This window comes from Oncorhynchus mykiss, chromosome 6 (genome assembly GCF_013265735.2).
Source record: "Oncorhynchus mykiss isolate Arlee chromosome 6, USDA_OmykA_1.1, whole genome shotgun sequence".
NCBI classification, from domain to species: domain Eukaryota; kingdom Metazoa; phylum Chordata; class Actinopteri; order Salmoniformes; family Salmonidae; genus Oncorhynchus; species Oncorhynchus mykiss.
Window position 1 is genome coordinate 86,533,732 of NC_048570.1, and position 11,183 is coordinate 86,544,914.

Genomic DNA, 11,183 nt, shown 5'->3' on the forward strand with positions numbered 1-11,183 from the left:
TATAAGTATATTAATTCAATATCATCGATATGGGCCAAGTCGTAAAGATTTGTCATTTAACTTCTAAAATGTGCTATTTTTTTTATTGTGGCATAAACACAACCAGGCATTATGTTTTCATCTGATTATCAATAACTTCAAAGGGCTCATTTACTAGGCTACCTCCACACGTTCATCCACTCGCAACATATTTCCAGCCTCCAAACAGTGGTGAATAGAACGAGACATATTTTACACAAAACAACATAAAGGGTAAGGACATTTGGCGATGGTCATTAGGACAGAATTTATGTGTCCACAGTTGTCTGCGCAAGTCTCGATGTCGGCCACTCTTCTCTGCCTTGGCAAAATGGCAGTCTTCTCATCGAACCACATCGCATTTTGGTGTGTAGGCTATACCACCCGTTTTTAAATCTAATTGACTAATTTGTCATGCCTCTGACATGCGCTAATGGTGGTAGGCTCGTGTTTTACCGGAACGGCGTACCCCCACTATTTATTTTGCTGGGGCCGCCTTACATGACCTTACACCTGATGCTGCCATTAGCAACTATATTATCCGTATAAAGCTTATTCTATGTGAAATTTTAAAATACTCGGTTCAAGGACATACATCTGTTGTATTCGAAGCCATTTTTGGCACCATGACTGTCTTTGAAAAAACAGTTTATTTACACGAAGATTGACCACAAAGATTGACATTTTTCCATTCACTTATAATGGGAATCCTGTTTTCTGCTAACAATGCATGAGGTACACCGGCTTCAATGCGAGGGGGGCAGTGTACTCGCCTGGCCATATGCGGTAAATACCATCTTCCCACTTGGTTATGAACGCAGGGAAAGTACTTGGCAATGGTACCGCCCAAATCACCTGATTGGATAGGCATACGTTTTCCTAATCAATGTGGATAATTGTCTACCGACTACATTCATAAGTATGTCCTCGACTTGAGTGGCGGTTGTTTGAAACATTTCTGTTAGATATTTCCTACCATGGCGTTTTCATTGGTAAGAAAAACACCAACGAGTAGTTTTATTTTCGCTCAATGGTTTTTGTCTTTCAAACAACAGTAGCACATGAAAAGCATATAGGCCTAGGCTACAATTAAAAGTAGTCTGCTACTGCTAGCCTAATAGGTTTAGGCCTAAATCTGTGTAAAATGGACAAAAAGACAATATCGAGACTTTTTGGCCTGAAAATAAACCTAGAATATGTATTATCCAGGGTGATCGATGTATCTTACGAAGCCATATATTTTAACTTCAAATGTTAACATGTTCAAATGTTAACAAACATTACTTGAATGACATCAAACTGATATTTTAACAAGTTTGTTCTCATTTCTAGAGAGACGAACTTCGACCCCATGACAATTGGGCACCAGAATCTGCGGCCTTGTCCACTTGCAGTAACGCGGACATATATCGTAGAATGAACACCATGCTGGGCAACTCTCTGGATTTTACTGGTGTGTGCACCACATCCGGCACCAAGGGAAAGCTAGATATGCTCCTGACCGGTAAACTTTCTCGTTGCACGTGCACTTTGGAATGACACATCGTTATGCTTGTACTCAATGGCAGTAAAGGGGGAAACCTATTAACATACTAAACATACAATTTCCCCTTTTTAATGGCTTTTTGTAGTCTACACCACAGCCCTGTCATAATAGTGGGAACAGCTGATTCATGCTGCATCGTCTGCAGCATTGCAGCACTTGTAGGCTAAGCTTTCCAGAGCTTGAGGTCTTTGCCAAGACTCTCAGCCACTGCAATTCTACTCTGTATTAACCTGATATATTTCTTTTAAAATCAGTCATGCACTGGGCCACCCAGCGTGGCCACTTTGTAGTTTCTAATCAATTGAAAAGATAATTGCATTATAACTTGTAACATTGTTATATTCAAAGTTCTTAATATAAGGAAAATGCTCAAATGCACCCTGGTCTCAGAGCATTTTGTGTTCTGTGTAAATCCGAGAAACTCTTTTTAGTGTATTACTTTTCGTCATCACCTCTTTTGGATTATATATTACGAGTTATGTTAAAGAATTATCTAAAATAGATGATTTTAGGGTTAGTGAAAGGGTTAGCTAACACGCTAAGTAGTTGGAAAGTAGTAAGTAGTTGAAGCAAAATGCTAAAGTTGTCAGTGAGATTCAAACTCACAACCTTTGGGTTGCTAGATGTTCATGTTAAATGCCCACCCTGACCAACCACCTTAAATTAGATCGGTTTTATGTAACTGTACCAAACGTTACATAATATTCTTTGCAATCAGTATTTACATTTACTATGATACGTCTAGTCTGAGACCAGGCTGCAAAACGTCTTACACTTTTATTTGTATGGCTTCAACTCAATTGGCACCAATGGTTTTTGACCAACTTGTCATGCCTTATTATGAACCTCCCATACAACTGTGTAACCAGACTTGAGGCATATTTTGATTTTATCATAGGCTAGTATGATTGTAAATCGTTATGTTTCAGCATAAAAAATGATGATTATGACTTTCACATTTTACAAAGGTTACAACAATCATCCCTCCTTGAGATTGGGTGTAAATGATGCATTGTAAATCTGGGAATATTAATCCAGCTAGAAACAAAGCTTCAATGATGGCCTATCCTCCTCCACCCAACCACCACCCCCCTCCTCTGCCCAGCCTTGAGTTGCTGAATCAGGACTGTAGATAGCAGTTGGATGCTGTCCAGCCCTGAAGTGCAATGGGGCAAGCTGGCAGTGCAAATCACTCTGTCCTCCTACTTCTGATCAGTCAGCTGCTGCGACTATAGCTTCTGTGTGTCTGTGACACTGGCAAATCTGTGAGGGTGAGCCAGCCAGCTCAATACACCAGGGATTTCTGCTCTCAGTGCCCCCTCCTACCCTGCAGCTAGAACACTACCACACCCCTCTCTGCCGATCCCCCACCTTCTCTGCTCATGACTCTCTCCCTCTGTCTGCTGCATCTCTCTGCCAGCTCACTCAGGAAACTAGGCTAGAGCCACTATTAGCAGCAGCGGCTGGCTGCCACCTCCATCGCTGACAGACGCTGTGCCGGGGGAGTCTGAGAATATCTCCAACAGGAATTTTTCATTACCCAGTTAGAGGAAACGGAAGGGGGGGTGGTGGGTGAGCTGATGTCATTAGCAGGGGGGTGCGAGTGAATCAGCAGTCCGGTCACATGCTAAGTCGGTCAGTGATTCAGATGGAAATGCATGGCAGTTGCAACGGGCACAGTCGCAGCAGGTTCACCTGATCAACATGCAGGGAAGGGTTGCTACAGTCTGACTTCATTTCTATCAGTAAGATTATGTTTTTGGGAAAGCGAAGCCATTTCACTCGACACCCCCTCCCTTCTCATGTCCTCTTTCCTCGGGCAGATGCAGGGTGCTTAACTGTTTATTAGCTCATCTCTCTCTCCTCGTTCGTCCACAGACCTACAGGAATCGGAGCTGGCTGCAGGAGGCAGCAGGATGCTCTTCCCCAGTAGCAGTGTCAGCGGAAGCTCTCTCCACGAGGGCTCCTCCAGAGGCCTGCCAGACGTCAACGACCTGGGCCTGGGCCTCCAGTCCCTTAGCCTGTCCGGCTGGGAGCGCCCCTGGAGCAGCCATGACACGGACACACACACCACTGCCGCTTCCCAAGCCCACACCAGCTCTACCTCCAGTGAGTACTGGATTACTTCCTTTGTATTGAATATTCAAATATACTGTTGACAAAGTGTACGTTTAAGTAAAGACTGTAAGTACATTAAAATAAAGTCTTTGGCTGTCCTGTTAGTCTACTGTAAGACCTGTTCCAATGTGCTGGGAAAAGACTGCTAGTTGCTAGTCTGCTACTTCATATTGGATTTAATGAATGCTATAGCCTAGTTAGGTTTTGTGTGGCGTTGTGTCAATGTAACTTGCTATGGCTTTGAGATGGTATGCTGCGTTATCAGTAATCACTTCCGTTCAGGTGTTGGCATTGGAGGTTTCTCTTGGGTTTGGTCTGTTGTATTTTAGTGATACTGAGCTATTGTCATCCCTAGATTTAGATCTTTCATCAGGCTGTTGCAGAGAATGATGAGGCAGTTTGTCCGTTGTCTGTGAACCTGCTATTTATATCCCCAGACAGGGTGAACTTCAATTTAACTTGTTTTTCAGATTCAGTAGTGTCCCTAATTAAGTGACTTAAATTCTGTATTTCCCCTCAGGATGAGAGGTTGAGGTACCTCCCTCAAACACCTTGTACATAATTATGTGTTTTGTGGATTATCTCATTCCATGTTTTAGCTTAATGACATTACCCTGCCTCCACTCAGTGTTGCTTCCCATCTCACTTTGTACTGACCCAGTTCTTGTGATGAGATTGCGTCACAACATATCCATACAATCCCAGACACAAACTTGTTAACAGCACTGCCCTGACTGGGGCTTCTAAACTGGGCCAGTACAGTCAGATTCCCTTGGCGCCTCGATGTTCAGCCCACTGGGACAGCTACAGACCCACAGTAAATATTTGGTGTGGTTGTCAGCTGATCCAGTCCGCGTTGTCATATCAGCCCAATGATTGGGGCTTGCCTAGCTCCTTACAACCAATGAAGTTCTAATGCTGTAGGATGGTAACCATACTACTTGTACGTTACACCTATAGTTTCATTATGGAATGTTGCATAGCAACTACAGCAAGATGTTAGTGTTTTAACCTGGTTCTCTGGTTTTTGCCTTATGGTGTATTATCTCTCCTTTCAACGTCTTGGTACCACGAGTTCAATGGAAACTATTTAGTCATGCATTTTAAAATGGCTGTGTTTGGCTAATCAGCTGAAATGCTGAGCGTCTCGTCATAGTCTAAGAAACTGGCAGTGTGGCAGAACTCTAATCTAGAATGGACAGATGGCCACAATGCTAAGACCTGATGGTTTATCAGTCACATTTGCTCACTTGAAAGCATCCATTTTGTAACTAGTAGATAAAAATGGGCTCCCAGATTATTTTCCTGTTTTTGACAGTGGGCCCTACAACAGTGGATTCCCTACACATTACAAATGGGTCACATAAATATCATATCAGATGAATGTAACTATCTGCTGGTTTTTATGCTCTCAAATCTGGGAGCTGTGGATTGAAATTGATTAACGGGTAGGAAAGTGATAGGTCTGGTTGAATAGCCTTATCTCAGCTTCTGCCTCTGATGCTGCTAGTTGTAAGATCGGATTAAAACTCTATGGTCTCAGTGCTGGACATGCTGGGCAGTCCTCTGGGCCAGATCCTGGGCAAGCCCCTTGGCTATAACCCCCCCAGTGAGCCCATGGGCACGGCAGCTGACTTCCTGGAGAAGTTCCCCGGCATGGCTCGCATGACCAGCCGCCTGGACTCACGCTGCTTCCTAGACTCGCGCTCCAGCAGCCCTGTAGACTCTGAAACCAGCGGCTTCAGCTCCGGCTCAGACCACCTCTCGGACCTGCTCGTAAGTATCTGTGTACTTGGGGGGGGGATATGGTTGTAAACTTGAAGTGCTTTTTGAATTGATGTATGTAACTGTAAATTCCACTCAAATGATTGTCATGGTTGAGATTTCATGTTATTTTTAGGGTCACACTTTTAGTTTGTTGATCAAGGTCATGTCATATTTTGTTTTGCTTTAGTTTATGGCGATTTCTGACCTTTCTGATGATCTGAAGGAATATCTCTAACCCCCTCCTCCCAACCAGTCCTCCCTGAGGATCTCTCCCCCCCTACCTTTCCTCATGTCCAACATGCAGAAGGACTCCATGAGGCTGAGCTCTCTGGGCTCCAGACTGGACTACCAGGACCACGGCTCCCCTCTCACCCCACCGCCCAGCGCCACCAGCTCTGCCACGGCCTTGTCCCGCCGCTGGCCCGGTGCCTCAATATGGCCCAGCCTGGACCTGCTGGAGACACCTGACGACCCCTTCAGCATCGAGAGGGAGGCCCGTCTGCACAGGCAGGCAGCCGGTATGGGATGATGCTAACACACTCAGCTTTCTTTTGAATCTACACGTTCTACTGCTGTTAACCAGCTCAGTCTCGACTTTCCCTTCAGCTGTAAATGAAGCCACCTTCACCTGGAGTGGACAACTTCCTCCACGCAACAACAAGAACCCTCTGTACTCATACAAGGTCTTCCTGGGAGGAGTACCCTGGGATATCACTGAAGGTACAGCTGCTTCACTGTTTCCATGGCATTAAATTGGCTCTTGTCTTATTTTAGTAGACGCAAAGCTGGAGAGAGGAACAATGTTAAACAATTTTGAATATAATTGGTTCACAGCACACTTTCTGTTTTACTGGTCTTTGACTGCTGACCCTTTTCTCTCCAGCTGGTCTGATCAACACGTTCAGTGGCTACGGCCCTCTGAGTGTAGAGTGGCCCGGTAAGGATGGCAAGCATCCTCGTTGCCCTCCCAAAGGTAATATGCCCAAAGGTAATGACAGGCTGGTAGGATATTTACTCTTATGGTTCTAAGGTGGCACAGCGGTGGGCATTGGGCACGCAGTGGGATGGTGAGTTTAGACACATGTGTACTTGGTCATTCAATGGTTCCCACCATCACTATCGTACACAAACATGTGTGATTTGTTCAAGAAGTTGAATATTCTGGGTTTCTTGGTCTACCATGTTGACAGAGTTTGAGAATACTGCTCACCTTGCCGTCTTCAGAATGGAGGTCTGAGTGGATCGTATCACTTGAGGACTCACTAACAATTCAGAATAAACAATGAGCAACACTAATTGGCATGTCTTTGTTCACATACACCATACTAGTTCTCTTGACCCCTAATAGACTAGCAAACTCCCTGTGTGTCAGTTCGCCTGGTGTTGACGCTCTGCTGTGCTCTGCTGTAGGCTACGTCTACCTTGTGTTTGAGAACGAGAAGTCTGTTCGTGCGCTGCTCCAGGCCTGCACCCAGGACCTGCTCCACCCTGAGGAGAACGGAGAATACTACTTCAAGATGTCCAGCCGCAGGATGCGCTGCAAGGATGTGAGTGGGGGTGCTTGTGTGTCCTAGTGACCGCAGCCTGGGGTTTTTGACAAACTGCTGTGTTCAAATTCTCTACCCTTTTCTCAAGTGTGAGCTTCAATAAAACAAATCCCAATCAAAATGTTTCTTTAAACTAGAGATCTGCCAACTTCTGTCTGTAGTGTCTGAACAATTTGAGCCTCTCTCGAACATGTACACCCACAAGCCTCAAGATTTATCTGAAGGTACCTAGAACAAGTAAAAAAAAAAAAGTTAGTATATATGGAAATAGTTTAGTTCCTAAAATGAGGTTAAATGCATGTAAAAAATAGCTCTACAGAAACTCCTTTAGAATAAACATCCTTTTTTGGGGGGGGAGAGAAGAGTCTGTCCCACGTAGGTGATCTGTTATTCAATGCATTTCTATGGACTAATGGCAGGAATGCTTCATCAAATAATTTGTATTAATAGTTTTAATACTTCAGGGAGTCTTAAATCAAATGTCTTACCATTTTTAGCCATACCGTACCATAATTTAGCCAATCATAAAAAAAATCCATGTTAGCTTAGATGATCCAGTTCAGGGCTGCAACAAAATGAGACCTCTGGGGGCCACCTGTAGAGGTTCTGAGAACCACTGGTTTAGTGGAAAAGAGCTTGGAGGTAAATATTTTAACAGGATATCCACAAACGTTTAATATCTGAAATGTTAAGGAAAAACACTGCTAGACTACTTCGACACCCCTTGACACTTCCTCCTCTCTGATCTCACAGGTGCAGGTGATTCCCTGGGTGATCTCTGACAGTAACTATGTGCGCTGCCCCTCCCAGCGCCTGGACCCCAGCAAGACTGTGTTTGTGGGTGCTTTGCACGGCATGCTCAACGCAGAGGCCCTGGCCAGCATCATGAATGACCTGTTCGGCGGAGTGATGTACGCTGGGATTGACACGGACAAGCACAAGTACCCGATAGGTGAGATACTACTGTTGAAAGACTGGCGGTGACTTGCCATGACTGTAGGATTATATTGGTTGATGTAGCTTTATTGTGAATGTCTATGGGGTGTGTTCTGTAACTGTCTGAAATGCAGCAGTCATTAAGATTAATGTACGTTGACAGGTACTGCCTCTGCATTGCTTGCCATTTGACTTTTCGGCTGGGTATCTGTAGAGCATTTTGTGATAACTGGAGGTAAAGACTTTAAGAAGTAGCCTCTTTCTGTCTGGGTTTGACCTTGCATTGTAGGCTGGCTGGGTGCTGTAGGCTGGCTGGGTGCTGTAGGCTGGTTGGGTGCTGTAGAGGGTGTAATGGTATCAACCCTTAATCTCCTGATGTACAGGTTCTGGGCGCGTCACCTTCAACAACCAGCGCAGTTACCTGAAGGCTGTGTGTGCAGCGTTTGTAGAGATCAAAACCCCCAAGTTTACAAAGAAGGTAAGAGCTGTCTGGTTTTAAACACGTGACCAGCATTGACTGCTTTCAACTATAGTGAACAAAAAATATCAATGCAACAATTTCAAAGATTTTACTGAGTTACAGTTCATATGAGGCCCTAATCTATGAATTTCATATGACTGGAAATACAGATATGTGTCTGGTCAGACACCTTTAAAAAATAAGCCTCACATCTCCACCATATTTTTGTGCGTTGAAAGAGTATCTTTGCGAAGGAGAAATGCTCACTAACAGGGATGTAAACACGTGGGCAAAATGAGAATCTTTTTGTGTGCATGGAAAACATCTGATCTTTATTTCAGCTCATGAAACATGGGACCAACACGTTACATGTGTTTATATTTAAGTGTTATGGCATATTATCACTGAATTGTAATGAAGGGTAATTCTGCCCTTCTCTCAATGGTCTGAATATAAGCACTGATGTCCCTCAGGTTCAGATCGACCCCTACCTGGAGGACTCCATGTGCCAGGTGTGCAGTCGCCAACCCGGGCCGTTCTTCTGCAGGGACCAGGTGTGTTATGACGTTGGGTTGATGTGAAGCTAGGATTACAACTATCTGGTCTAATCATGTTCAAGTATGCATCTATCCACTAAGGCCTCCTACTTATTCAAGAAGCATACATTTGTGTAAATGAAGTTTTATGGTATTAATGTTTAGGCACATGTATGTTCACCACAGTGCACAGTAAGCTCACTACTACCTGTGTTCTCCTCAGGCCTGCTTTAAGTACTACTGCCGCTCCTGCTGGCACTGGCAGCACTCCATGGACCTTCTGAGCAACCACCGGCCCCTGATGCGCAACCAGAAGAACAGGGAGTCCAGCTAGAGCAGAGGAGTCAGCGAGGGGGCGGAGAACCCCACACCTCACGGGTGAGGACACACAGCGGGCGTCCGCAGAGCACGAGTGTCCAGCTGCCCCCGACACCAGGGGCACCATGGCACTCCCACCAGGACTGGGGGAGAAACACTGTAGAGAAGTCTACTGCTGCACTTGCTACTTTTTGCTGTTGTTCACGTTGGCACTATGCACAGTGACCTTGTTGGGATAGTCAGGGGCCCCACACTTCCTTATGCAGTTTCCCTGACTTGTGGCCAGACGAGGATGATTCAGGCCAGGGTTCAGAAGTAGATGAAAATGCCTTGATTTTTTTTCTTCTTATCCTTAAGTTTTTTGATTTAGTTTTACATGCGTTGCATATTGAGAGCATGCACGTCTCATTGCCTTTCGTTGGTAGATGCCATACAGTGCCTTCAAATAGTTCCACCCCTTCCCCCCCACCCCCAGTTGGCTTACTGTTTTTCCTGTGCAAGCCAGCTGGTGTTTTTTACTTTGGAAGATGAGTTGGGCTTCATTTAACCAGTCGCATTTCAGACATTTTTACGCAGTTTTTTACTAATTTGTACACAAACGGTTTTAAGTCATGACAAGGAAATTTGGAACCGAATTCTACCTGGCGGCTTTTTAATTTTTTTCCCTCCCCTTGGTTTTTCCTCACCCTGAAGTATTAGTCTGGGGCTGGTGGTAGATTTGTTCTCCCTACGATGTTCTACTGCAGGGGTAGGCAACCCTGTTCCTGGAGTGTCGCAAGGTCTGCAGGATTTTGTTCCAACTAGGCACCACACCTGACCAATTGATCTGTTCAATTATTTCCTAAATTCAACACACCTGGTCTTCCAGGTTGGTTAAAATATATAACATGTAGTGTCTGTGGCACTCCAGGACCAGGGTTGCCTTACCCCTGTTCTACTGAATGGGCACAGGTTACGGTGTTGAAGCATTACTTTTCTTGTATTGTTGGGCAAGTTCATAAAGCCCAACGTTACTGGACACTGCTTCAACTGGGTTTCCATGTTTTCAATCAATTGGCTGGATCTTTACTGAGACGAACGGACATTGACGTTTTGATTGTAAGTTACGTAGTTTTATTGTTGCACTTTTTAATTTGCACTTTAGGAGAGGGTGGCAGTGATTTGTAATCACTGTTTTTGTACATCAACAGAGGGGCCCTGAGCCCGGATATGAACAGCTGCTTGTTTCCTGTTGAATGTAGAACTTCCACTTTGCTAAAAATGTACCAAGAGCTTGAGTAGACCTAACACAGCTTTCCCTGTGCTTTCTTACTCCATCGCCTTCCTTGTTCCTGTTGGATATATGCATATGAAGCTGTGTGCCAAAGACTAAGTGTCTTTCCTCCCATCAAGTTACTCATGCTGAGCTTGTCTTAGCCCAGCTGCTTTTTAGAGTTTTGAAAGTCTACCTCACTGTGGTCTCTTTGCTGCTACTTACTGATGTGGATAATGTTCAGATTGGGCACAATAAAGGTGTTTAAGCATTAACTGTTGCTTCTGGTCTTACTTGTAAATGAAAATCTTGTGGTTATTTCCATGAATGTGTGCATAGCTCTTGGATGATATGACTGTAGAAATAAGTAGATTTAAAGGGATGGAGTGCTTTTTCAAGGCAATCATTTACCTCGGATCACCACCCTACAGCTGTTTCATGATGCAAGTAGATTAACAATGAGCCATTACAAGCTGAAGGAGAGCCGCACACTAGGAGCTCAAATGCAATCATTTAATAACCAACGTTTTGACAGACAAGCAGTCTTCATCAGGTACCACAATGATTGCCTTAAGTTTAGTCTTATCAACGTAAGCTAAATGTGGCTGTCTGTGGTTGATTTCAGTTCATGCCAGTAGAAAAACCTGACCCACCGTACTTGTAGAGAAACGCCAATGCCGTAGCT

The 11,183-nt window shown here is 44.5% G+C and overlaps 1 protein-coding gene across 6 annotated transcripts; it reads left to right on the plus strand.

Moving 5' to 3' along the window:
- Window positions 1–729: 729 nt before the first annotated feature.
- LOC110526767 (cytoplasmic polyadenylation element-binding protein 1) lies at window positions 730–10,773 on the plus strand. 6 transcript variants are annotated; one of them, XM_036981341.1, is made up of 12 exons: window positions 730–804; window positions 1,351–1,522; window positions 3,443–3,673; window positions 5,226–5,458; window positions 5,703–5,967; window positions 6,056–6,169; window positions 6,333–6,437; window positions 6,860–6,996; window positions 7,750–7,948; window positions 8,316–8,410; window positions 8,866–8,946; window positions 9,152–10,773. In XM_036981341.1, the coding sequence occupies exons 1-12, from the start codon at window positions 745–747 to the stop codon at window positions 9,260–9,262; spliced, it is 1,803 nt and encodes a 600-aa protein (XP_036837236.1). In that variant the 5' UTR covers window positions 730–744; the 3' UTR covers window positions 9,263–10,773. The 6 variants fall into 6 exon arrangements, with proteins under 6 accessions (XP_036837236.1, XP_036837237.1, XP_036837238.1 ...); XM_036981342.1 differs by having other exon boundaries at window positions 6,333–6,422; XM_036981343.1 differs by having other exon boundaries at window positions 1,351–1,471.
- Window positions 10,774–11,183: the final 410 nt, after the last annotated feature.